Source organism: Eschrichtius robustus, chromosome 5 (genome assembly GCF_028021215.1).
Source record: "Eschrichtius robustus isolate mEscRob2 chromosome 5, mEscRob2.pri, whole genome shotgun sequence".
Classification (NCBI taxonomy): domain Eukaryota; kingdom Metazoa; phylum Chordata; class Mammalia; order Artiodactyla; family Eschrichtiidae; genus Eschrichtius; species Eschrichtius robustus.
This window is the reverse complement of record NC_090828.1, coordinates 140,088,060-140,115,500: the sequence shown is the minus strand read 5'-3', so window position 1 is coordinate 140,115,500 and position 27,441 is coordinate 140,088,060. Positions and strand designations below refer to the sequence as shown.

The 27,441-nt window shown below is 38.7% G+C and overlaps 1 protein-coding gene across 11 annotated transcripts in view; it reads left to right on the top strand.

The window, feature by feature from the left end:
• The window catches only part of OCA2 (OCA2 melanosomal transmembrane protein), a 279,191-nt gene that overhangs the window by 234,160 nt on the left and 17,590 nt on the right, over nt 1-27,441 (top strand). For all 11 annotated transcript variants that reach the window (XM_068545349.1, XM_068545344.1, XM_068545345.1 and 8 more), the window contains one exon: nt 21,142-21,235. In XM_068545349.1, the coding sequence (XP_068401450.1) occupies nt 21,142-21,235 (94 nt within the window). The remainder of the gene's footprint in view (nt 1-21,141; nt 21,236-27,441) is intronic.

The window sequence follows — 27,441 nt, the reverse complement described above, 5'->3', positions numbered from 1 at the left end:
TTCAACTCCAAATGTTGTCAATAAATTAAAAATTCAAAACAGACCCTTCTGGCTTCTGCTCTTTACATTTTCTTTTCCAGAGGAGCCTCTACTCTTAGGGCTCACTGTCTGGTATTACTCATTATGGTCCCAGGATAGCCATCAATCTAGAAGTCCTGTGCCTGCCCTTGCAGGGTTGCCTGGGTGGCACCCTGTGCCCCAACGCACTCTCTCCAACTCCCAGAACCACTGCTTCTTCCTGCTTGTTTTTTTAAATTTTTATATTGGAGTATAGTTGATTTACAATGTTGGGTTAGTTTCAGGTATGTAGCATATATCTATTATTTTCCAGATTCTCTTCCCCTATAGGTTATTACTGAGTATTGAGTAGAGTTCCTGTGTTATACAGTAGGTCCTTGTTGATTATCTATTTTATATATAGTACTGTGTATATGTTGATCCCAACCTCATAATTTGTCCTTGCTCCCAATCTTTCCTCTGTGGTAACCATAAGTTTGTTTTCGAAGTCTGTGACTCTGTTTCTGTTTAGTAAATAAGCTCATTTATATCATTTTTTTAAGATTCCACATTTAAGTGGTGTCATATGATACTTGTCTTTCTCTGTCTGCTTTACTTCACTTAGTGTGATAATCTCTAGGTTCATCCATGTTGCTGCAAATGGAATTATTTCATTCTTTTTAATGGCTGAGTAATATTCCATTATACACACACACACACACACACACACACACACACACACACACACACACACACACACACCACAACTTCTTTATCCATTCATCTGTCAATGGACATTTGAGTTACTTCCATGTCTTGGATATTGTAAATAGTGCTGCAAAGAACATTGGGGGTGCGTATATCTTTTCAAATTATGGTTTTCTCCAGGTATATGGCCAGAAGTGGGATTGGTGGATCATATGGTAATTCTATTTTTAGTTTTTTAAGGAACCTCCATACTGTTCTCCATAGTGATTGTACCAATTTACATTCCCAACAACAGTGTAAAAGGGTTCCCTTTTCCCCAAACCCTTTCCAGCATTTATTGTTTGTAGACATTTGATGATGGCCATTCTGACTGCTGTGAGGTGATACCTCATTGTAGTTTTGATTTGCATTTCTCTAATAATAAGTAATATTGAGCTTCTTCTCATGTGCTTTTTGGCCATCTGTATGTCTTCTTTGGAGAAATGCCTATTTACTTCTTCTGCTCATTTTTGGATTGGGTTGCTTGTTTTTTTGATATTGAGCTCATGAGCTGTTTGTATATATTGGAGATTAATCCCTTGTAAGTTGCATTGTTTCCAAATATTTTCTCTCATTCTGTTGTTTGTCTTTTCAGTTTGTCAGTGGTTTCCTTTGCTGTGCAAAAGCTTTTAAGTTTAATTAGGTCCCATTTATTTATTTTGTTTTTATTTTCATTACTCTAGGTGGTGGATGCAAAAGGATATTGCTGCAGTGTATGTCAGAGTGTTCTGCCTGTGATCTCTCCTAAGAGGTTTATAGTATCTGATCTTACATTTTAGATCTTTAATCCATTTTGAATTTATTTTTCTGTATGGTGTTAGAGAATCTTCTAATTTCATTCTTTCACATGTAGGTATACAGTTTTCCCAGCACTACTTATAGAAGAGACTGTCTTTTCTCCATTGTATATTCTTGCCTTCTTTGTCATAGATTAATTGACCATAGGTGCATGGGTTTATTTCTGGGCTTTCTATCCTGTTCCATTGATCTATATTTCTGTTTTTGTGCCAGTACCATACTGTTTTGATGACTGTAGCTTTGTAGTATAGTCTGAAGTCAGGGAACCTGATTCCTCCAGCTCCATTTTTCTTTCTCAGGACTGCTTTGGATATTTGGGGTCTTTTGTGTCTCCATACAAATTTTAAGAATTTTTTTGTTCTAGATGTGCAAAAAATTCCATTGGTAATTTGATAAGGATTGCATTGAATCTGTAGATTGCCTTGGGTAGTGTAGCCATTTTGACAATATTGATTCTTCCAGTTAAGAACATGGTATATATTTCCATCTGTTTGTGTCATCTTCGATTTCTTTCATCAGTGTCTTATAGTTTTAGGAGCACAGGTCTTTTGCCTCCTTAGGTAGGTTTATTCCTAGGTATTTTATTCTTTTTAATGCAATGGTAAATGGGACTGTTTCCTTATTTTCTTTTTCTGATCTTTCATTGTGAGTGTATAGAAATGCAAGAGATTTCTGTGCATTAATTTTATATCCTGAAACTTTACTGAATTCATTGATGAGTTCTAGTAGTTTTCTGGTAGCATCTTTATGATTTTCTAAGTATAATATCATGTCATCTGCAAAAAGTGACAGTTTAACTTCTTTTCCAATTTGGATTCCTTTTATTTCCTTTTCTTCTCTGACTACCATGGCTAGGACTTCCAAAACTATGTTGAATAAAAGTGTTGAGAGAAGACATTCTTGTGTTGTTGCTGATCTTAGGGAAAATGCTTTCAGTTTTTCACCATTGAGCATGACGTTAGTTGTGGGTTTGTTGCATATGGCCTTTATTCTGTTGAGCTAGGTTCCCTTTATGCCCAGTTTCTGGAGAGTTTTAAATCATAAATGGGTGTTGAATTTGTCAAAACCTTTTTCTGCACCTATTGAGATGATCATATGGGTTTTATTCTTCAATTTGTTAATGCAGTGTATCACACTGATTGACTTGCAGATATTGAAAAATTCTTGCATCCCTGGGATAAGTCCCACTTGATCATGGTGTATGATCCTTTTAATGCATTGTTGGATTTGGTTTGCCAGTATTTTGTTGAGGATTTTTGCATCTATATTCATCTGTGATATTGGCCTGTAACTTTCTTTTTTGTGGTATCTTTGTCTAGTTTTGGTATCAGGGTGATGGTGGCCTCATAGAATGAGTTTGGGAGTGTTCCTTCCTCTGCAGTTGTTTAGAATAGTTTCAGAAGGATAGGTGTTTAAATGTTTGTTAGAATTCGTCTGTGAAGCAATCTGGCCTTGGACTTTTGTTTGTTGGGAGTTTTTAAATCATAGTTTCAATTTCAGTATTTGTGATTGGTTTGTTAGTATTTTCTATTTCTTCCTGGTTCAGTCTTGGGAGATTTTACCTTTCTAAGAATTTGTCCATTTTTTCTATATTGTCCATTTTATTGGCATATAGTTGCTTTTAGTAGTCTCTTAAGATCCTTTATATTCCTGTGGTGTCCATTGTAACTTCTTTATCTTTTCTCATTTTATTGATTTGAGCCCTCTCCCTGTTTTTCTTGATGCATCTTGCTATAGGTTTATCAATTTTGTTTAGCTTTCCAAAGAACCAGCTTTTAGTTTCATTGTTCTTTGCTATTGTTTGTTTTCATCTCTATTTCATTTATTTCTGCTCTGATCTTTATGATTTCTTTCCTTCTACTAACTTTCAGTTTTGTTTGTTCTTCTTTCTCTAGTTGCTTTAGGTGTAAGGTTAGGTTGTTTATTTGAGATTTTTCTTGCTTCCTGAGGTGAGATTTTATTGCTATAAATTTCCCTCTTAGAACTGCTTTTGCTGCATCCCCTGGGTTTTGGATCACTGTTCATTTGTTTTCATTTGTCTCTAGGTAGTTTTTTATTTCCTCTTTGATCTCTTCAGTGATACATTGGTTGTTTAGTAGCATATTGTTTAGCCTCCACGTGTTTGTGTTTTGTACAGTTTTTTTCTTGTAGTTTATTTCTAATTTCATAGCGTTGTGGTCAGAAAAGATGCTTGATATGATTTCAATTTTCTTAAATTTACCGAGGCTTGCTTTATTGCCCCACATGTGGTCAATCCTCGAGAATGTTCCATGTGCACTTGAAAAGAATGTGTATTCTTCTGCTTTTGTATGGAGTGCTCTATAAATATCAATTAAGTTCATCTGGTATAATGTGTTATTTAAGGCTTGTGCTTCCTTATTGATTTTCTGTCTGGATAGTCTGTCCATTGATGAAAGTGGGATGTTTAAGTCCCCCACTATTATTGTGATTGTCATTTTCTCCTTTTATGGCTGTTAGTGTTTGCCTTATATATTGAGGTGCTCCTATGTTGGGTGCATATATATTTACAATTGTTATATCTTCTTTTTAGAATAACCCTGTGATCATTATGTAGTGTCCTTCTTTGTCTCTTGTAACAGTCTTTATTTTAAAGTCTATTTTGTCTGATATGAATATTGCTACTCCAGTTTTCTTTTGATTTCCATTTGCATTGAATACCTTTTTTCCATCCCCTCACTTTCAGTCTGTATTTGTCACTAGATCTAAAGTGGGTCTCTTACAGACAGCATATATATGAGTCTTGTTTTTGTAACCATTCAACCTATCTATGTCATTTGGTTGGGGCATTGAATCCGTTTACATTTAAGGTAATTATAGATATGTATGTTCTTATTGCCATTTTGTTAATTGTTTTGGATTTGTTTTTGTAGGTCTTTTTTTCTTCCCCTCCTCTTTTGTTCTCTTCTCTTGTGATTTGATGACTAACTTTAGTGTTGTGTTTGGATTCCTTTTTCCTTTTGTGTGTGTGTATCTATTGTAGATATTTGGTTGTGGTTACCATGAGGTTTTGATATAGCACTCTCTATATATACAATATTGTTTTAAGTTGCTGTTCTTTTAATTTCAAATACATTTCTAATATCCTGAATTTGTACCCTCCTCTTCTCACAATTGCTGGTTTTGATATCATATTTGTGTGTGGATGACATTTACTGTATGTTTTCCTCTACTGGTGAGCTTTTCCATTCTTAATTTTCTTGTTTCTAGTAGTGGCTTTTTCTTTTCCACCTAGAGAAGTTCCTTTAGCATTTGTTGTAAAGCTGGTTTGGTGGTGCTGAATTCTCTTAGTTGTTGCTTGTCTGTAAAACTTTTGATTTTTCCATTGAAGGTGAACAAGAGCCTTGCTGGGTCCTTCTACTGGGGCATCTTGTCTCCAACGTCCCTCCTGTTGTTTTCTACCAGGACACCTCATTTCTCTCCTGGGGGTTCTAGCCATGAGTCCTGTCATTCCTGTAAGAGACAGTCCTGCCAGCCTTCCTTAATTGTTATTTGTCTTGCACTCACCTGAGCTGTCCTTCTCATGGTCCTAGATCGGACGTCCATTGTAGTGGCTACATGTCAAGCAGCAAGGACTGTGCCCTCTTGCTCAGAATGCAGAAGAAGTGTTTCATATTTTTTTAGATGAATTGATATTATGGTATTTAAATTTAAATGTATATATTTAGATGAGAGAAATTAAGAGGTACAAACTTCCAGTAACAAAATAAAACGAGTCACAGGGATGAAATGTACAGCATGAGGAATATAGTCAATAATAATGTAATATCTTTGTATGGTGACACATAGCAACTAGACCTACTGTGATGATCATTTTGCAATGTACAGAAATATCAAATCACCAAGTGGTGCACCAGGAACAAATATAGTGTTGTAGGTCAATCATACTTGAAAAACAAATAAACAAACAAACAAAAACAAGTTCATAGTGAAAGATCAGATTTGTAGTTGACAGAGGTGGGGTGCGGGAAAGTGAGAATTGGATCAAGGTGGTCAAAAGTTACAAACTTCCAGTTATAAGCTAAATAAGTACTAACAAAATGTACAGCATGATTAATATAATTAACAGTGTGTATATTACATAAGAAAGTTGTTAAGAGAATAAATCCTGAGTTCTCATCACAAGGAATAAATTTTTTCCTTTTATTTTGTATCTATATGAGATGATGTATGTTAACTAAACTTGTGGAAATCATTTCATGATGTCTGTAAGTCAAATTATTATGCTATATACCTCAACCTTACACAGTGCTGTATGTCAATTATATCTCAATAAAACTGGAAGAAAAAATTAAGAATGATATAATGATTTTGTTTAAGAATGTCAACATAGGCTAGCAATTACATCCTTGGGAATTATTTTTAATTGGGGTGACACATATTACATATTAACTTAAGATTTATGAGTGAGTCACATTTTTTTCAGAATTCTTTGGTAGCACGGGTGAGGTGACCAGTTCAGAGGCAGGTACTCAGCTGGTTCTTCTGTAGAGCACTGTGTGCTGGACTGACTCAAGGAACATTTCAGAGCGTGAAGAAACAGCTGTCCTAGGACAATGTCAGGCAAGAAGAGGCTATTTTGAGGAAAAGGCCATATGCAGAACCAAAGCCAAACCAGTCATCTCAGGGGAACACTGAGGGTCCTGGCTCAGCCTGACAGGCAGTGTGTGTGGCCCTGGTAGGCATCCCCACGAGTCCTGAGGTTGGCAGCAATCTGACCTCAACCTGTGTTCCTGCCTGTGGTGGGGATGCCTTGGGGCTCAGCTGGGATTTGTCCAAACAGAACCTTTTCTGATACCTACAAAATTCTCCACATCTACAGGACCATGACCTTAGAATATCCATTAAGACTGAAAGCAGTTTGCTTTGATGATGTTTGGAAGACCTGGAAATTGATTCCCTTAATACTGCCCATTCCTGGACCCCACCTTAGAATTTGTTGTGGCTGATAACTCTGTGACCCAAGTCAACAGGCCTCACAACATGGGTCCCCCCCTGCTGATCCCTTTTCTTTCCACTCTCCCTTTCTTCCCTAAACACTTTGCCTGTCATGACTATCATTATGATTATCTCTGTGCATTAAATGTCAGCTCCCTTCTGCTTATTTGACTTCACTGCCTTCACTTGGCAAAGCCCCTGCTGAAGTAGGTGACGTAAGTGAGGCCCACCACCCACCTACTGGCCTTGTGTGCACAGGCAGAGGACCAAGCACCCAGGCTGCCATCTGGCTTCACAACCACAGCCCTTCCTCAAGGGCCCTCTGTGCCACATGACACACACCTGTTCCCTGGGCCTCATGTGCCCATGCCTCTTGACCACTTCTGCATGCCCTTCATCTCTTCAAACCCCCAGCACCTCCCCTTCCTTCCTTGAGTTGATGACCTTGCTTCCCATTTGTGAGGAAATGAAAACAATCATGTGGGGGCTTCCACAAATAATGAGCTCTGCGCCCCAAGGCATGCTGCATTCCTCCAGCTGTTTGGGGGAATTCCTGCCCTTCACCTGCTGCCAGATCCCACAGTTCTCCCCTGCAGAATTTATTTTTCAGTCTCCACTGGATCATTATTATCGGTTTCCAAATATGCTGCCCTTTCTTCTCTCATTAAAACTCTCACGGGGCCATACATTGCATCTGGCTCCCTCCCCTTCCTTTGCTCCTGTGACAGCAAACTTTGAAAATGTTGTCTACATTTGCTGTCCTAGTCTCACTGTAACTTCTCTTCTCTTTTCTTTTGACCCCAGTCAAGCATTTCTCCCACAATCCACAGACACAGTTGCCTCCAAAGTTGCGATGACCTCTCAGTATCCACCCTCATGAGAGATCCCGTGATGCCCCTTGTTCTCTCCTAACCTGGCTTGACAGCAACGACAATGTGTCCTGGAGGCAACCTCTCTCCTCCTTAAAACCCTTTCCCTGTCCGGCCGGCTCTACTAGGTTCTCCTTCTATCCATGACATCACTTCCTCTCAGTCTCGTCCATGGACCCCTTCATCTTCCACCCCCCAAACGCTGGACTCAGTTCTGGCCACTACACTCTCTAGACTTATTTTGAGTTGTCTTCTCTAAACTCATTCTCTAAATGGCAACTACACCCGACCACTCCTGGGCTTCTCTGCAGACATGGAGGCTTAATATCCAGCTGCCTCTCTTACCTCTACTCTACTGGGATATGACAGGTGTCTCAAACTAAACATTGATCATGATTCCATCCTTCCCCAATCTTCCTCATTTTCATAAATAACAATAAAATTCCATTTTCTCAGTTTCTAAGGCCACACATCTTAGAACCTGCCTGATTCTTTGCTTTCTCTTATACCCTACAGCCAGCTGTATTTCAAAGCTTCTAAATCTGGCCAGTTCCCATCAATTCCACCACTGCCCCAAAATCTAGCCAGTATTTCCCTCTCGTGTCACCTCCAAGTTGTCCTCTTTGTTTCCAGTCTTGCTCCAACCCTGAGCATGTATTCTCCACAGAGGATTCCCACCTCACTCAGCAGAAGTCAAAGTCTTGCAGTGGCCTACGTATCTTACAGATATGGCCACTGTGTCCTCTGTGATCTCACCCCTATCACTCTTCTCCTTGCCCACATTGCTCCAACCACACTGTCTTCCTTAGTTTCCCTTGGACATGTCTAGCAAGCTTGTGCCTCAGGGCCTTTGCACTTCCACCTCCTTCTTCCAGTGATTCTCTTCACACAGATCATTGTGGGCTTGGTCCTGCTTCCTCACCTTTATTGAGTTTTTGTAAAATGTCACCTTCCCAGTGCAAAATTGAACACCCGGTCTCACTTTTGCTTTATTTTTCCCATAGCACTTTATACCACCCAATATTTTACTTATTCATTATTTTCAGCTGTTTAGTTGTTTAATGCTTAATTTCAAGTCAATTCATATAGTTTAAAGTGCTAAATCAGTCTGGAATTCTTCCTTAAAAAACAGCACCTTTATCCCATCTCTTTGTCTCACAGAAAAACTTTTTCATCATTTGCTACTTTTTAATTTTATTTCTTGTTTCCTGAGTGATGTTACCTGTGTTTCTGCTCCTTTTGTGGTTTTGTCCTCTTTTGCCTGAACCTTAAAGTCTCTCCATTTGTCTCATGTTTGAACAGGCAATGAAGTCCTGAAGTTCAGTAATTTGGTGCCAAATTTCATAAGGGATATTGGTCTGTAGTTTTGTTTTCTTGCAGTGTCTTTATCTGGCTTGGATATCAGAGTAATGCTGACCTCATAGAATGAGTAAGGAAATATTTCCTCTTCAGGTTTTGGAATAGTTTGATAAGTATTGGTGTTAACTTTTCTTTAAATGTTTGGTAAAATTCACCAGTTTGGAAGAGTTCCTTCCTTCCTTTTCAAAAATTTGGAAGAGTTTGAGAAGCATTCGCATTAATTCTTCTTTAAATGTTTGCTAGAATTCACCAGTGAAACCACCTGGTCTTGGGCTTTTCTTTTTTGGGAGATTTTTGATTACAGATTCAATCACATTACTAGCTACGTGTCTATTCAGATTTTCTATTTCTTCCTGATTCAGTGTTGGTAGGATGTATGTTTTTTTTTTCAAAGGAATTCCTTTATTTTTATTATTTATTTATTTATTTTTGGCTGCGTTGGGTCTTTGTTTCTGTGCAAGGGCTTTCTCTAGTTACGGCAAGCGGGGGCCACTCTTCATTGCGGTGCACGGGCCTCTCACTATCGCGGGCTCTCTTGTTGTGGAGCACAAGCTCCAGACGCGCAGGCTCAGTAGTTGTGGCTCACGGGCCTAGTTGCTCTGTGGCATGTGGGATCCTCCCAGACCAGGGCTCGAACCCGTGTCCCCTGCATTGGCAGGCAGACTCTCAACCACTGTGCCACCAGGGAAGCCCCCAGGATGTATGTTTTGAGGTTCATTTTCTCCAGGTTGTCCACTATGCTGTATAATTGTTCATAGTAGTCTCCTGTGATCCTATGTGTTTCTAGGTGTTATAATACCTCCTTTTTCATTTGTATTTATTTGACCTCTCTCTTTCTTTTATTATTCTAGTTAAAGGTTTGTCAATTTTGTTTCTTTTCAGAAAACCAGATCTTAGTTTTTATTGACCTTTTTAATGGTTTTCTAGTCTATTTCATTCATTTATGCTCTAATCGTTGTTATTTTCTTACTATGCTAACTCTGGGATTAGTTTGCTTGCCCAGTTCCTTGAGGTGTAAATAGTTAGGTTGCTTATTTGAGATCTTTCTTTTTTCTTAATGTAGGCATTTATTGCTATAAACTTCCCTCTCAGAACTATTTTTGCTGTATCGCATAGATTTTAGTATCCTGTATTTCCATTTTTGTTTGTTTAGATTTCTTTTTAAACATCTTTATTGGAGTATAATTGCTTTACAATGGTGTGTTAGTTTCTGTTTATAACAAAGTGAATCAGCTATACATGTACATATATCACATTATCTCCTCCCTCTTGCATCTCCCTCCCATCCTCCCTATTCCACCCCTCTAAGTGGTCACAAAGCATTGAGCTGATCTCCCTGTGCTATGTGGCTTCTTCCCACTAGCTATCTTTTTACATTTGGTAGTGTATATATGTCCATGCCACTCTCAAACATTGTCCCAGGTTACCCTTCCCCCTCCCCGTGTCCTCAAGTCCATTCTCTACATCTGCATCCTTATTCCTGTCCTACTCCTAGGCTCTTCAGAATCATTTTTTTTTTTTAGATTCCATATATATGAGTTAGCTTACGGTATTTGTTTTTCTCTTTCTGACTTACTTCAGCCTGTATGACAGACTCTAGGTCCATCCACCTCACTACAAATAACTCAATTTCGTTTCTTTTTATGGCTGAGTAATATTCCATTGTATATATGTGCCACATCTTCCTTATCCATTCATCTGTCGATGGACACTTAGGTTGCCTCCATGTCCTGGCTATTGTAAATAGAGCTGCAATGAATATTGTGGTACATAACTCTTTCTGAATTGTGGTTATCTCAGGGTATATGCCCAGTAGTGGGACTGCTGTGTCATATGTTAGTTCTATTTTTAGTTTTTTAAAGAACCTCCATACTCTTCTCCATAGTGGCTATATCAATTTACAGTCCCACCAACAGTGCAAGAGGGTTGCCTTTTCTCCACACCCTCTCCAGCATTTATTGTTTATAGATTTTTTTATGATGGTCATTCTGACTGGTGTGAGGTGATACCTTATTGCAGTTTTGATTTACATTTCTCTAATGATTAGCGATATTGAGCATTCATTCATGTGTTTGTTGGCAATCTGTATATCTTCTTTGAAGAAATGTCTATTTAGGTCTTCTGCCCATTTTGGATTGGGTTGTTTTTCTTTTTGATATTGAGCTGCATGAGCTGCTTGTAAAATTTGGGGATTAATCCTATGTCAGTTGCTTCATTTGCAAATATTTTCTCCTATTCTCATGGTTGTCTTTTCATGTTGTTTATGGTTTCCTTTGCTGTGAAAAACTTTTAAGTTTCATTAGGTCCCATTAGTTTATTTTTGTTTTTATTTCCATTTCTCTAGAAGGTGGGTCAAAAAGGATCTTGCTGTGATTTATGTAAGAGAATGTTCTGCCTATGTTTTCCTCTAAGAGTTTTATAGTGTCTGGCCTTACATTTAGGTCTTTAATCCATTTTGAGTTTATTTTTGTGTATGGTATTAGGGAGTGTTCTAATTTCATTCTTTTACATGTAGCTGTCCACTTTTCCCAGCACCACTTATTGAAGAGGCTCTCTTTCCTCAATTGTATATTATTGCATCTTTTATCAAAGATAAGGTGACCATATGTGCGTGGGTTTATCTCTGAGCTTTCTATCCTGTTCCAATGATCTATATTTCTGTTTCTGTGCCAGTACAATACTGTCTTGATTACTGTAGCTTTATAGTATAGTCTGAAGTCAGGGAGCCTGATTCTTCAAGCTCTGTTTTTCTTTCTCAAGATTGCTTTGACTATTCGGGGTCTTTGATGTTTCCATACAAATTGTGAAATTTTTTGTTGTAGTTCTGTGAAAAATGCCATTGGTAGTTTGATAGGGATGGCATTGAATCTGTAGATTGCTTTGGGTAGTAGAGTCATTTTCACAATGTTGATTCTTCCAATCCAAGAACATGGTATATCTCTACATCTGTTTGTATCACCTTTAATTTCTTTCATCAGTGTCTTATAGTTTTCTGCATACAGGTCTTTTGTCTCCTTAGGTAGGTTTATTCCTAGGTATTTTATTCTTTTTGTTGCAATGGTAAATGGGAGTGTTTCCTTAATTTCTCTTTCAGATTTTTCATCACTGGTGTATAGGAATGCAAGAGATTTCTGTGCATTAATTTGTATCCTGCTACTCTATGAAATTCATTGATTAGCTCTAGTAGTTTTCTGGTAGCATCTTCAAGATTTTCTATGTATAATATCATGTCATTTGCAAGCAGTGGCAGTTTTACTTCTTCTTTTCCATCTGGATTCCTTTTGTTGCCTTTTCTTCTCTGATTGCTGTGGCTAAACTTCCAAAACTATGTTGAATAATAGTGGTGAGAGTGGACAACCTTATCTTTTTCCTGATCTTAGAGGAAAAGTTTTCAGTTTTTCACCATTGAGAACGATGTAGGCTGTGGGTTTGTCATAGGTAGTCTTTATTATGTTGAGGTAAGTTCCCTCTGTGCCTACTTTCTGCAGGGCTTTTATCATAAATCCGTGTTGAATTTTGTCGAAAGCTTTCTCTGCATCTATTGAGATGATCATATGGTTTTTATCCTTCAGTTTGTTAATATGGTGTATCACATTGATTGATTTGCATACATTGAAGAATCCTTGCATTCCGGGGATAAACCCCTCTTGTTCATGGTGTATGATTCTTTTATTGTGCTGTTGGATTCTGTTTGCTAGTATTTTGTTGAGGATTTTTGCATCTATGTTCATCAGTGATATTGGCCTGTAGTTTTCTTTTTTTGTGACATCTTTGTCTGATTTTGGTATCAGGGTGATGGTGGCCTCGTAGAATGAGTTTGGGAGTGTTCTTCCCTCTGCTATATTTTGGAAGAGTTTGAGAAGGATAGGTGTTAGCTCTTCTCTAAATGTTTGTTAGAATTCGCCTGTGAAGCCATCTGGTCCTGGGCTTTTGTTTGTTGGAAGATTTTTAATCACAGTCTCAATTTCAGTGCTTGTGTTTGGTCTGTTTATATTTTCTATTTCTTCCTGGTTCAGTCTCATAAGGTTGTGCTTCTCTAAGAATTTTTCCATTTCTTCTACGTTGTCCATTTTTTTGGCGTATAGTTGCTTCTAGTAATCTCTCATGATTCTTTGTATTTCTGCAGTGTCAGTTGTTACTTCTCCTTTTTCATATCTAATTCTATTGGTTTGAGTCTTCTCCCTCTTTTTCTTGATGAGTCTGGCTAATGGTTTATCAATTTTGTTTATCTTCTCAAGAATCAGCTTTTAGTTTTATTGATCTGTTCTATTGTTTCCTTCATTTATTTGTAATCTGATCTTTATGATTGCTTTTCTTCTGCTAACTTTGGGGGTTTTTTTGTTCTTCTTTCTCTAATTGCTTTAGGTGTAAGGTTAGGTTGTTTATCTGAGATGTTTCCTGTTTCTTGAGGTAGGATTGTATTGCTATAAACTTCCCTCTTAGAACTGCTTTTCCTGCATCACATAGGTTTTGGGTCATCATGTTTTCATTGTCATTTGTTTCTAGGTTTCTTTCTTTTTGATTTCCTCTCTGATTTCTTCAATGATCTCTTGCTTATTTTGTAGTGTATTGTTTAGCTTCCATTTTTTTTTGTATTTTTTACAGGTTTTTTTCCTTTACTTGATATCTAGTCCATAGTGTTGTGGTCAGAAAAGATACTTGATATGATTTCAGTTTTCTTAAATTTACCAAGGCTTGATTTGTGATCCAAGGTATGATCTATCCTGGAGATTGTTCCATGAGCACTTGAGAAGAAAGTGTAATCTGCTGTTTGTGGATGGAATGTCCTATAAATATCACTTAAGTCCATCTTGATTATTGTATCATTTAAAGCTTGTGTTTCCTTCTCTATTTGCATTTTGGATGATCTGCCTATTGGTGAAATTGGGGTGTTAAAGTCCCCTACTATGATTGTGTTATTGTTGATTTCCCCTTTTATGGCTGTTAGTATTTGCCATATGTATTGAGGTGCTCCTATGTTGGGTGCATAAATATTTACAATTGTTCTATCTTCTTTTTGGATTGATCCCTTGATCATTATGTAGTATCCTTCTTTGTCTCTTGTAATAGTCTTTATTTTAAAGTCTATTTTTTCTGATATGAGAATTGCTACTCCAGCTTTCTTTTGATTTCCATTTGCATGGAATATCTTTTTCCATCCCCTCACTTTCAGTCTGTATGTGTCCCTAGGTCTGAAGTGGGTCTCTGTTACACAGCATATATACAGGTGTTGCTTTTGTATCCATTCAGCCAGCCTATGTCTTTTGGCTGCAGCATTTAATCCATTTACATTTAAGGTAACTATCGATATGTATGTTCCTATTACCATTTTCTTAATTGTTTTGGGTTTGTTATTGTAGGGCTTTTCCTTCTTTTGTGTTTCCTGCCTAGAGAAGTTCCTTTAGCATTTATTGTAAAGCTGGTTTGGTGGTGCTGAATTCTCTTAACTTTTGCTTGTCTGTAAAGATTTTAATTTCTCCATCGAATCTGAATGAGATCCTTCTGGGTAGAGTAATCTTGCTTATAGATTTTTCCCTTTCATCATTTTAAATATGTGCTGTCACTCCCTTGTGGCTTGAAGAGTTTCTGCTGAAAGATCAGCTTTTAACCTTATGGGGTTTCCCTTGTATGTTAATTGTTGCTTTTCCCTTGCTGCTTTTAATATTTTTTCTTTGTATTTAATTTTTGATAGTTTGATTAATATGTGTCTTGGCATGTTTCTCCTTGTATGTATCCTGTATGGGACTCTCTGCACTTCCTGAACTTGATTAACTATTTTCTTACCCATATTAGGGACGTTTTCAACTATAATCTCTTTGAATATTTTCTCAATCCCTTTCTTTTTCTCTTCTTCTGGGACCCCTATAATTCGAATGTTTGTGCATTTGATGTTGTCCCAGAAGTCTCTAAGACTGTCCTCAATTCTTTTCATTCTTTTGTTCTTTATTCTGCTCTGCGGTAGTTATTTCCATTATTTTATCTTCCAGGTCACTTATCTGTTCTTCTGCCTCAGTTATTCTGCTTTTGATTCCTTCTAGAGAATTTTAAATTTCATTTATTATGTTGTTCCTCATTGTTTGTTTGCTCTTTAGTTCTTCTAGGTCCTTGTTAAATGTTTCTTGCATTTTCTCCATTCTATTTCCACGATTTTGGAACATCTTTACTATCATTTCCTACTTCACTATCATTTCCTATCATTCACTACTCTGAATTCTTTTTCAGGTAGACTGCCTATTTCTTCTTCATTTGTTTGGGCTGGTGGGTTTATAGATTGCTCCTTCATCTGCTGTGTGTTTCTCTGTCTTCTCATTTTGCTTAACTTACTGTGTTTGGGGTCTCCTTTTCACAGGCTGCAGGTTTGTAGTTCCTGTTGTTTTTGGTGTCTGCCCCCAGTGGATAAGGTTGGTTCACTGGGTTGTGTAGGCTTCCTGATGGAGGGGACTGGTGCCTGTGCTCTGGTGGATGAGGCTCAATCTTGTCTTTCTGGTGGGCAGTACTGAGTCCGGTGGTGTGTTTTGGAGTTCTGTGACCTTATTATGATTTTAGTCAGCCTCTCTGCTAATGAGTGGTGTTGTGTTCCTGTCTTGGTAGTTTTTTGCCATAGGGTGTCCAGCACTGTAGCTTGCTGGTCGTTGAGTGTAGCTGGGTCTTAGTGCTGATATGGAGATCTCTGGGAGAGCTTTCGCCATTTGATATTACATGGAGCCAGGAGGTCTCTGGTGGCCCAATGTCCTGAACTCGGCTCTCCCTCCTCTGAGGCTCAGGTCTGACACCTGGCCAGAGCATGAAAACCCTGTCAGCCACAGAGCTCAGAAGTAAAGGGAGAAAGAAAGAAAGAAAGAGAGAGAGAGAGAAAGAAAGAAAGAAAGGGAAAGAAAGAAAATAAAACAAAGTAAAATAAAGTTATTAAAATAAAAAATTATTAAAAATAAAAATTTTAATGTAATTTAAAAAAGAAAGGAAAAAAAGAGAGCAAGCAAATGAAAAAAACCAATCCACCAATGATAACAAGCACTAAAAACTATACTAAAAAAAAATAATAACTGGACTGACAGAACTCTAGGACAAATGGTAAAAGCAAAGCTATACAGACAAAATCACAGAAAGAAGCATACACATACACACTCACAAAAAGAGAAAAAGAAAAAATATATATATCTATATATAAAAAAAGGAAAATAACAAACAAATCAATAAACAAATCTACCAATGATAATAAACTCTAATTGCTAAACTCAGATAAACATAAAACCAAAAACAAATTAGATGCAGAAAGCAAACTCCAAGTCTACAGTTGCTCCCAAAGTCCACCACCTCAATTTTGGGATGATTCATCATCTATTCATGTATTCCAGTGATACAGGGTACATCAAGTTGATTGTGGAGATTTAATCTGCTTCTCCTGAGGCTGCTGGGAGGAATTTCCCTTTCTCTTCTTTGTTCGCAGAGCTGCTGGGGTTCAGCTTTGGATTTTGCCCCGCCTCTGTCTACATCACCTGAGGGCGTCTGTTCACTGCCCAGACATGATGGGGTTAAAGTAGTAGCTGATTATGGGGCTTGGGCTCACTCAGGCCGGGGGGAGGTAGGGGTACGGAACGCAGTGTGAGCCTGTGGTGGCAGAGGCTGGTGTGACAGTGCAACAGCCTGAGGTGTGCCGTGTGTTCTCCTGGGATAGTTGTCCGTGGATCACGGGACCCTGGCAATGGTGCGCTGCACAGGCTCCTGGGAGGGGAAGTGTGAATAGTGACCTGTGCTTCCACACAGGATTCTTGGTGGCTGCAGCAGCAGCCTTAGCATTTCATGCCCATCTCTGGTGTCCATGCTGATACCCCCAGCTCTCACCCATCTCTGGAGCTCATTTAGGCAGTGCTCTGAATCCCCTCTCCTCGCACACCCTGAAAAAATGGTCCTTTGCCTCTTAGGCAGTTCCAGACTTTTTCCTGGACTCCCTCCTGGCTAGCTGTGGTGCACTAGCCCCATTCAGGCTGTGTTCACACAGCCAACCCCAGTCCTCTCCCTGGGATGTGACCTCTGAATCCCGAGCCTCAGCTCCCAACTCCCATTCACCCCAGTGGGTGAGCAGACAAATGTCTCAGGCTGGTGATTGCTGTTCGGCACCAATCCTCTTTGTGGGGATCTCTTCGTTTTGCCCTCTGCACCCCTATTGCTGTGCTTTCCTGAGTGGCTCTGAAGCTTTCCCCCTGCCACCCCCGTCTCCACCAGTGAAGGGGCTTTCTAGTGTGTGGAAACTTTTCCTCCTTCACAGCTCCCTCCCAGAGGTGCAGGTCCTGTCCCTATTCTTTTGTCTCGTTTTTTCTTTTTTCTTTTGCCCTACCCAGGTACATTGGGGAGTTTCTTGCCTTTTGGGTTGTCTGAGGTCTTCTGCCAGCATTCAGTAGGTGTTCTGTAGGAGTTGTTCCACATGTAGGTGTATTTCTGATGTATTTGTGGGGAGGAAGATGATCTCCACATCTTACTCCTCCATCATCTTGAAGGTCTGTCTAGATATTTTTTGATTTCCCTTTTGATTTCTTCTTTGACCCACTGATTCTTCAGGAGCATGTGGTTTCATTTCCATATATTTGTGAGTTGTCCAGCTTTCTTCTTGTTATTGATGTCTAGTTTCACACCATTGTAATTGTAAAAGATCATTGATGTGATTTCTTTCTTCTTAAATTTCTTAAGACTCGTTTTGTGACTTAATGTATGATCTATCCTGGAGAATGCTCAGTGTGTGCTTAACAAGAATGTGCATTTTGCTGCTATTGAATGGAATGTTCTGTATATGACTGTTAGGACTATTTATTTTAAAGTGTAGTTTAAACCCAATATTTCTTCATTGATTTTATGTCTGGATGATCTTTCTTTACATAAGGCATTGAAATCCACTGATCTGTTAATAGTTGCTTAATATAGTTAGGTGCTCTGATGTAGGATGTACATATATTCACAATTGTAAAAGCTATCAATGAATTGACTCCTTTATTATTATATAGTGACTTTTTTGGTGTCTTAACAGTTTTTGACTTAAAGTCTATTTTTTTCTGACATAAAAATCTACTTCTGCTCTCTTTTGGTTTTCATTTGCATGGAATATCTTTTTCCATCACTCCACTTTGAGCCTATGTGTGTCCTGTGACAGCATATAGTTGGGGCTTTTTTTTTTTTTTTTTTCGTTTGTTTGTTTTTATTTTCTTTTTTAACAAATCCATTCAGCCACTCTGTGCCCTTTGATTGGAGAATTTAACCCATTTACATTTAAAGTAATTGTTGATAGGTAAGGACTTACTATTGCTGTCTTGTTTATTTTTGTTTTCTGGCTATTTTGTAGTTCCTTTGTATCTTTCTTGTTGTCTTCCTTTGTAAATTGATAATCTTCTGTAGTGGTATGTTTTCATTCTCTTCTCTTTATCTTGTGTGTATATGCTATAGGTTTTTGTAGTGTGGTTACCCTGAAGCCTTAATAAAATATCTTATAACAGTCTATTTTAACTAATGACTCAACTTTAATTGCAAACAAAAAATCTATTGTTTTACTTCACATTACATTTAATGTTTTTGGTGTCACAATGTACATCTTTTAATCTTGTGTTTTCATTAACAAGTTACTGTAACTATAGTTATTTTAATACTCTCATGTTTTAGCATTTATACTAGGGTTAAGTGATTCACACATCACCATTACAGTGTTAGAGTATTCTGAATTTGACTGTATACTTACCAATGAATTTTATACTTTCCTTTTATCTTGTTATTAATTAGCATGTTTTCATTTCAGCTTGAAGAATTTTCTTCAGCATTTCTTGCAAGGCTGGTCTAGTGGTAATGAACTCCCTCAGCTTCTGTTTGTTTGGGAAAGTCTTTATCTTTCCTTCATTTCTGAAGGACAGCTTTGCTAGGTAAAGTGTTTTTGGTTGGCAGGTTTTTTTCTTTCAGCACTTTGAATATATCATCCCATTCTCTTGTGAATTGTAAGGTTTCTACTGAGAAATCCACTGATAGCCTTGTGGGGGATTCCTTTTATGAGAGAAATTTATTTTCTCTTGCTGCTTTTAAAATTCTCTCTTTGTCTTTGATTTTAGACACTTTTATTATAATATGTCTTAAAGAAGAATATTTTAGATTGAAATTTTGGGGTGATTTATTAGCTTCATGAACTTGGATTATCCAAATCTTCCCCCAGATTTGGGAGTTCTTAGCCATTATTTCTTTAAATAAGATTTCTGCCCCCTTTCCTCTCTTCCCCTTCTGGGACTACAGTGATACATAGGTTTTTTTCTGTAGGCTTTCTTCATTTCTCTTCATTCTCTTTTCTTTTTGCTCCTCTGATTGGATAATTTCAAATGACTTGTCTTTGATCTCACTGATTCTTCTGCTTAATCCAGTCTGCTGTTGAAGCTCTCTATTGAATTTTTCAGTTCAGTCATTGTATTATTCAGCTCCAAAATTTCTGTTTGGTTCTTCTTAATGTTTTCTGTCTCTTTGTTGAACTTCTCATTTTGTTCTTGTTTTGTTTTCCTATTTTTTCTAAATTGTTTACTTGAGTTCTCTTGTAGCTCTCTGAGCGTCTTTAGAACAATTATTTTGAATTCTGTGTCTGACAATTCCTGAATCTCCATTTCTTTGGGATCAGTCATTGGAAGTTTACACTCTTTCTTTGGTGGAGTCATGTTTCCATGATTCTTCTTGTTCCCTGTAGCCTGGCACAAGTGTCTGCACATGTGGAGAAGCAGTCTTCTCTTCCAGACTTTATGGAAAATATCTTCACCTGCAGTTGTGGGCATGCTTGAGAGTACCATGACCTGAGCACAGGGCACCAATTGTGAGGGCATGTGGCAGCTCTAGTTCCAGGGTGCATGGTGATTTGTTGGCTCAGCATGCTGGAGTCCACGTTGTTGATAGTGTGTGGTCCTTAATGAGTGTTATGGATGGTCCACAGAGACTGCAAGGACTGTTGTGGTCCTCAGTGGTGCCTCCAGTTCCTGCAGCTAGGGACCAGGGTTGATGAAAGTGGTGATCAGAGCTGGTGGTGTATGCACACTTGGCTGCAGGGGCCAGCAGCAAGTGCCTGTGTGGTGGCAAGGGCCAGTTACAAACACGCATATACTGGTGGGGTTCTGGTGAAGTAGCAAGGACTGAGGCCACCTGTAGTTGCACTGGAAGCTGCAGGGGCCCTGCTTTTGGAGTAGATCTGTCTGTTTCACTGGCGACCACTGCAGAAGGCATGCAAGTGAAGTCCTATTGCAGAGATAAAAGGATGGGGAGTGATCCAATCTTCCCAAATAAGCAATGAGGTGTTGCTTTTATGACATCAGGAAACCTGATGTCCAGTAGAGTGTGGCTCTGTTGTCCCCTAATTCTCTATAGCAAATGAAATCACATATCATTTACATATCTCCACATTGTTTTTAGCTTTCTGTCTGCGATTTTGGGTAGTCCTTTCCAGATGGGTTACTGTTGGAGGCCTCCTCTTCCTGCTCTTTACAGAGGTTCACACAAGGCAACTGCTCCAAGGCAGCAGGTCCAGGGGTCCCTCCTTAACCTCTAATGGGCTGCTCCGAGGAACCTAACAGTGATAACATGGACTAACATCTCCTGAGCGTGCTGGAAGCAGGTCCAGTGACTACATCTTCTTCTGTCCTTCATTAGCAACATGAGCCACAAGGGGGCATGTTTTGGGAACACAAATTTCTCACAGAAACGTCACAACTGCTACGTGCTTCACTGATTACTATATGTGAAATTTATCCCTATTAGAAAGATGCACTGGATGTTGTCATGATTTACTAGAGAATACTACTTCCTAGTCATTGAATCTGATGCCTGTTACATCACAAACATCAGCAGGTGTGGGATGACTGCACAGAGGCAGTGGTGAGAAATGGTTTAGCACTGGTTTACCTGCATGCAGTTTAGAATCAAAGAACTGATTCTGGCTTGGCCACTTACAAGATCTGTGTCTCTCCATGTCTCGATGTCCTTATCTATCAATTGAGGGAGTAACATACACAACTGGAGGAAGTTTGAGGATTAAATAAGATGATGTATGCATGGAGTTAGTGTAGGACTTGATCCACTGCAAGGCTAATAAATGCTGGTTAGATGGTTGTGGTCCCAAGCACTGTGTTAGATTCTATGCGACTTCACCCCATTTAGGAATACACAGCAGCAGCTGGAGAAGGAGCTGAGGAGAAGGGAGACCAGTTGGTCATGTGGCTGGAAACAAAGACTTACTGATGGGCTCAAACTCAAGGTTTTGTGGATTCCAAAGTTTGCTTTGGTTTCCTTCTGAACATTCTGTGATCCATACAGTTTGACTGCTAAAAAAGTGCTTTGGATTTTGCAAGTTGGTCATAGAATGGGCAACTCCTCTGGGTTTCCATGGACCTGATATCAGTGTCCTTTTCCTCCACAGATTCCTGTGCTCCTGAACCTGAGCAGAGACCCTGAGGTCAGCCTGCCTGTGCCACCGCTCATGTATGCCCTTGCCCTCGGCGCCTGCCTGGGAGGTAAGGGGGTGTTAATGCATTTGAGAGAGGGCCCCCTGACACTGTGGTGAGCCTGAAGTGATGATTAATGCATGCCAAATTGAAAGTAAAGTAGGAATAGTCCAGATGATTTCCTGAGTGGAAACCCATCTTCACCTTTGACTGGAGCAGTTCTAGGCATACTCAGTTCCTCTGCATGGCCTGTCACTTCTCACTCTCTGCAGAACTGCCCCTGACATTCTAAGTCTGTGGCCTGAGGATGATCATTATGACATCTCAAAGTTAACCTGCTCCCACAATGCATGCAGATGTGGCTTAGGTTTAGAAACAGATATTGAATCAGAAACCATCCTCGGTGACAGCTTCTTATTCCCTTTTAAAGCAGGGTGTGTTGGGGGGGAGGTGAAGTGATGAATGAGTAAACTAAGAAGTAGAGACTCTAACCTAGGAGTAAGAAGAAAGATTTTTAAAAAGTCTTTTTGGCTGGAGGAGTGTGTTGTCCTGTGGAGTCATTGAAAAGCCAATTAGAAAAATGTTGGGAGAGACTAACCTCTGGTGAGTAAACACAAAGGCTTTGGATGTGATTGTATTTGGAAGGAGGCCTAATCACCTTTGGGAACACAAGAGGATTGTGAGAATCTTAGATAAACACACTAGATACCTTTTAAGTTTTTATTTTTACATCCAGATATTCTTAGATTGTCTAGCTTTCTCTGTTCTTTGATTTGTCTCAACTATTAGATCAACAACGTTCTTTTTAGTTTATCTTCTTGTTTGTAAAGGGGGATTAATGTCATTCAGTGAAGTTGCTGTGATTTCTGGAGAGCTAATTCACCTAATCCAGCAACTGAGGCCTCAAGTTCTGAGTGCAGGGTTGTTAAAATGGCCCCCAACTGAGATCAGCCCCAGGAAAAGCAATAACTGCATTCACAGCTACATTTAATATCAGTGGTAGAAACAGAATCCAAAGACACCTGGAAATGTGTCCTCTGTGTGAAATTTTGTGCATTAAACCTTATTGAACATCTTCTATACCCTGGCATTTTCCTTCAGAGTGGGGAGACAGTCACCTAAGCTAAGATTATAACATAAATGTATCCTCTCATGGCCAAGTGCATAGAGTGCTCAGGGGGTACCAGGGAGACTGAGGGAAAGTCAGGAATGGCTCTCCAGAGGGGAAGTTTTGAGCTGGGTCTCCAAGGATGAGAAACCTCCTGGGCTAGTTCAGATTCCCCCAGAACATGTAGAATGAATATGGAGGGGATTATCAAGGAGAGAAGTTAACATGGACCATTTGTATGGCTAATAACTTAAAATATGATTAAACATTTGTTGACTGAGCCCCTTTTGTAGCTATAGTGAATGATAAAATAGTAAGCCATGGGATCTTTTTAGCCTAGTAGCTCTGGTCACTGAATGGTACTTTTTCCTGGTACAGTGGATGCCTACTTGTGCTGGGTGTTAGCTCTACATTTATTCTGTTGGGGGACCTTCTCTCATTAACTCAGAGTTTGACAATTTAAAAATTCTGGTAAAATATACATAACATAAAGTTTATAATTTTAACCAATTTTAAGTGTACAGTTCAGTGACATTAAGTGCATTCATATTGTGCAATCATCACCACTATCCATCTCCAGAAATTTTTCATCATCCCAAACTGAAACTTTGTACCCATTAAACCATAATTCCCCAGTCCCACAGGGTTTGATATTTTGAAGACCACTTTAAATAGAAAATTTCAGTTGGTTTGAGAAATGTCATTTGTTCTATAAATTGGGTGTGACTCACTAAATAGTTTGAAACAAAAAGTCTTTCCTGGTCTGCTCTCAGTACCTTTTTGTTGCTCTTTTTACTAAGAACTAAGAACAATTCAAATATCTTAAGAAAAATCTGCCTTAGCCTGGGTGTCCTAGAAGGCAGAGGTTGAGGCAAGTTTGCATGCTGAAGATTTATTGGGACATGTACTCCTAGGGCAGGAAGACTGAGGGAGGAAGTGAGGTAAGGCAGTGAAGGAGAGAAAGCAAATACATGGTACATTACAAAGCTAGTAACAGCTTCAAAAGAAATCAAAGCCAATTTTTAGTTAGGTGGGGATGGGACATTTTCTAGATGGTTCCTGAGGAACAGAAAAGCTAAGTGAAATCTCTTAGTACCTTTGTAGATTGTGCAGTGAAGCGGGTTATGAGGCAGAACCAATGAGAGAAAAGCTTCAGAGACATGCTGGGCTTTTGCAGACTACACTGAAGTGGGGACAGGGCAGAGAGCCACCTTTTGAAGGGTGGACAGCCAGGACAGAACTTTACAGAGAATCTTCAGCAATCAGCAGGTTATAAACCTGTTAGAAAATTGATGACTCAGCTATATAGCCAGAAGCCCAGAATCTTCCTTTGCTCATATCTCTATTTCAGAGAACTCCTCATCCCACCCTCAAAACATTTGCAGCTGATGTGAAATTGAATTCAACTTAAGGTGAAACAAAGCCAGGTCCAGCTCAGCAACAGATTAGATTGGCTCCATGCCCTGCACTGACAGCCTGGCACAAATGGGGATGCACTCTTCAGTGTGTGTGTGTGTGTGTGTGTGTGTGTGTGTGTGTGTGTATGTGCAAATATTATACTTCTGTCTCAGTAGTTCTTTACATAAATTGTTCAGCATACCACTACCTTGGTAAAGAACACCTACGAAAACCCTGCAGATAACCTCATACTTACTGTTGAAAGACTGAATGTTTGTCCCCTAAGATTGGGAACAAGGCAAGGATGTCTGCTCTCACCTCTCTTATTCAGCATAGTGCTGGAAAATCTACCTAGTGCAGTAAGGCAAGAAAAGGAAATAAAAGGTATACAGATTAGAAAGGAAGAAATAAATTGGTTCCTACTATAGATGACATGATTGTCTTGGTGGATACCAAGGAATCTATTTTTTTAAAAATCAGAAAACCATATAACTAATATGTGAGCTCAGAAAGGTCACTGGATACAAGATAGACATACAAAAATCAATTTTAGCAATGAACACATGGATACCACAATTAAATATACAATACTATTTAGAATCACTCAAAATATTAAATACTGAAGCTGAAATTACAATATGCTTATACAAGAAATCAATGAAGATCCAAATAATTGGGAAGACATACAGTGTTCGTGGATTGGAAGGCTCCACATAGTAAAGATGTAAACTGTCCCCAAATTAATATTTAGGTTTAATGCAATTCCTACCAAAATCTTAGTAAGATTTTTTGTTTATATCTATATCTATAGTATTTATAAATATACATATGGAATGGAGGACATATAAACTGTAAATAAGCACATGAAAAGATGTTCAACATTATTAACCGTTAGGAAAATGCAAATTTAAACCATGATAAGGGAATTCCTTGACAGTCCAGTGGTTAAGACTTCGCCTTCCAATGGCAGGGGGCTGCAAGTTTGATTCCTGGTTGGGAACCTAAGATCCCACATGCCTGGCAGCTGAAAAACCAAAACATAAAAGAGAAGCAATATTGCAAAAAATTCAATAAAGACTTTAAAAATGGTCCACATCAAAAAAAAAAATCTTAAAACCATGATAAGATATCATCACACACCTATAAGAATGGCTAAAATAAAAAATAGTGAAAACACCAAATGCTGACCAGAATGTGGGAAAAATGGATCACTCAGACACTGTTGTTTGAAATGTAAAATGGCCATCACTCTGGAAAACAGTTTGGCAATGTATTAAAAAACTAAACCTGCAACTGCCATAAAACTCAGCAATTACACTACTAGGAATTTATTCTAGAAAAATAAAAACTTATGTTCACCCCCAAACCTGTACACAAATGTTTATGGAAGCTTTATGTGTAATAGCCAAAAAGTAGAAACAAATCTGATGTCCTTCAACAATAAATTGTTAAACAAACTGTGATACAATACATCCATACCAGGGAAAGCTACTCAGCAATAAAAAATAAATGAGCTATTGATACAAGTGACAACCTTGATGAATTTCCAGAGAATTATGTGGAGTGAAAAAAAGCCAATCTGGAGGAGGCTCCTTCAAGATGGCAGAGAAGTAGGACGTGGAGATCACCTTCCTCCCCATAAATACATCAAAACTACATCTACATGTGGAACAACTCCTACAGAACACCTACTGAACGCTGGCAGAAGACCTCAGACTTCCCAAAAGACACCCTCAGGCGACCTACAGGGCGAGGCGGGGCCAAATCCAAAGCTGAACCCCAGGAGCTCTGTGAACAAAAGAAGAGAAAAGGACATTTCTCCCAGTAGCCTCAGGAGCAGCGGATTAAATCTCCACAGTCAACTTGATGTACCCTGCATCTGTAGAATACCTGAGTAGACAATGAATCATCCCAAAACTGAGGTGGTGGACTTTGGGAGCAACTGTAGACTTGGGGTTTACTTTCTGCATCTAATTTGTTTCTGGTTTTATGTTTATCTTAGTTTAGTATTTAGAGCTTATTATCATTGGTAGATTTCTTTATTGATTTGGTTGCTCCCTTCCTTTATATAAATATATATATCTTTTTTCCTTTTTCTCTTATTGTGAGTGTGTATGTGTATGCTTCTTTGTGTGATTTTGTCTATAGAGCTTTGCTTTTGCCATTTGTCCTAGGGTTCTGACTGTCCTTTTTTGGTTTTGTTTTTAGTATAGTTTTTAGTGCTTGTTATCATTGGTGGATTTAGTTTTTGGTTTGGTTGCTTTCTTCTTTCTTTCTCTAAATTACTTTTGATAATTTTTTACTTTTTGATAATTTTTTTATTTTAATAACATTCTTTTCCTCCTTTCCTTCCTTCCTTTCTTTTTTCTTCCTTTCTTCCTTCCTTTCTTTCTTTCTTTTCCTTCTTTCTTTCTTTCTTTTTCTTCCTTCCTTCCTTCCTTCCTTCCTTCCTTCCTTCCTTCCTTCCTTTCTTTCTTTCTCTCTCTCTTTCTTTCTTTCTTTCTTTCTTTCTTTCTTTCTTTCGCTCCCTTTCCTTCTGAGCTGAGTGGCTGACAGAGTCTTGGTGCTCCATCCAGGTGTCAGACCTGAGCCTCAGAGGAGGGAGAGCCGAGTTCAGGACATTGGGCCACCAGAGACCTCCCAGCCCCACGTAATATCAAATGGTGAAAGCTTTCCCGGAGATCTCCATCTCAACGCTAAGACCCAGCTCCACTCAATGACCAGCAAGCTACAGTGCTGGATACCCTATGACAAACAACTAGCAAGACAGGAACACAAGCCCACCCATTAGCAGAGAGGCTGCCTAAAATCATAATAAATTTACAGACACCCCAAAACACACCACTGGATGTGGTCCTGCCAACCAGAAAGACAAGACCCAGCCTCATCCACCAGAAGACAGGCACTAGCTCACACCATCAGGAAGCCTACAAAACACACTGAACCAACCTTACCCACTGATAGCAGACACCAAAAACAACGGGAACTACAAACATGAAGCCTGTGAAAAGGAGACCCCAAACACAATAAGGTAAGCAAAATGAGAAGACAGAGAAATACACAGCAGATGAAGGAGCAAGGCAAAAACCTTACCAGACCAAACACATGAAGAGAAAATAGGCAGTCTACATGAAAAAGAATTCAGAGTAATGATAGTAAAGATGATCCCAAATCTTGGAAATAGAATGGAGAATATACAAGAAACTTTTAACAAGGACCTAGAAGAACTAAAGAGCAAACAAACAATGATGAAAAACACAATAAATGAAATTTAAAATTCTCTAGAAGGAATCAATAGCAGAATAACTGAGGCAGAAGAACGGATAAGTGACCTGGAAGATAAAATAGTGGAAATAACTACTGCAGAGCAGAATAAAGAAAAAAGAATGAGAAGAATCGAGGACAGTCTCAGAGACGTCTGGGACAACATTAAATGTACAACATTCAAACTATAGGGGTCCCAGAAGAAGAAGAGAAAGAAAAAGGGACTGAGAAAATATTTGAAGAGATTATAGCTGAAAAATTCCCTAATATGGGTAAGGAAATAATCAAGTCCAGGAAGTGCACAGAGTCCCATACAGGATAAATCCAAGGAGAAACATGACTAGACATATACTAATCAAACTATCAAAAATTAAATAAAAGAAAAAATATTAGAAGCAGCAAGGGAAAAGCAACAATTAACATACAAGGGAAACCCCATAAGGTTAAAAGCTGATCTTTCAGCAGAAACTCTGCAAGCCAGAAGGGAGTGGCAGGACATATTTAA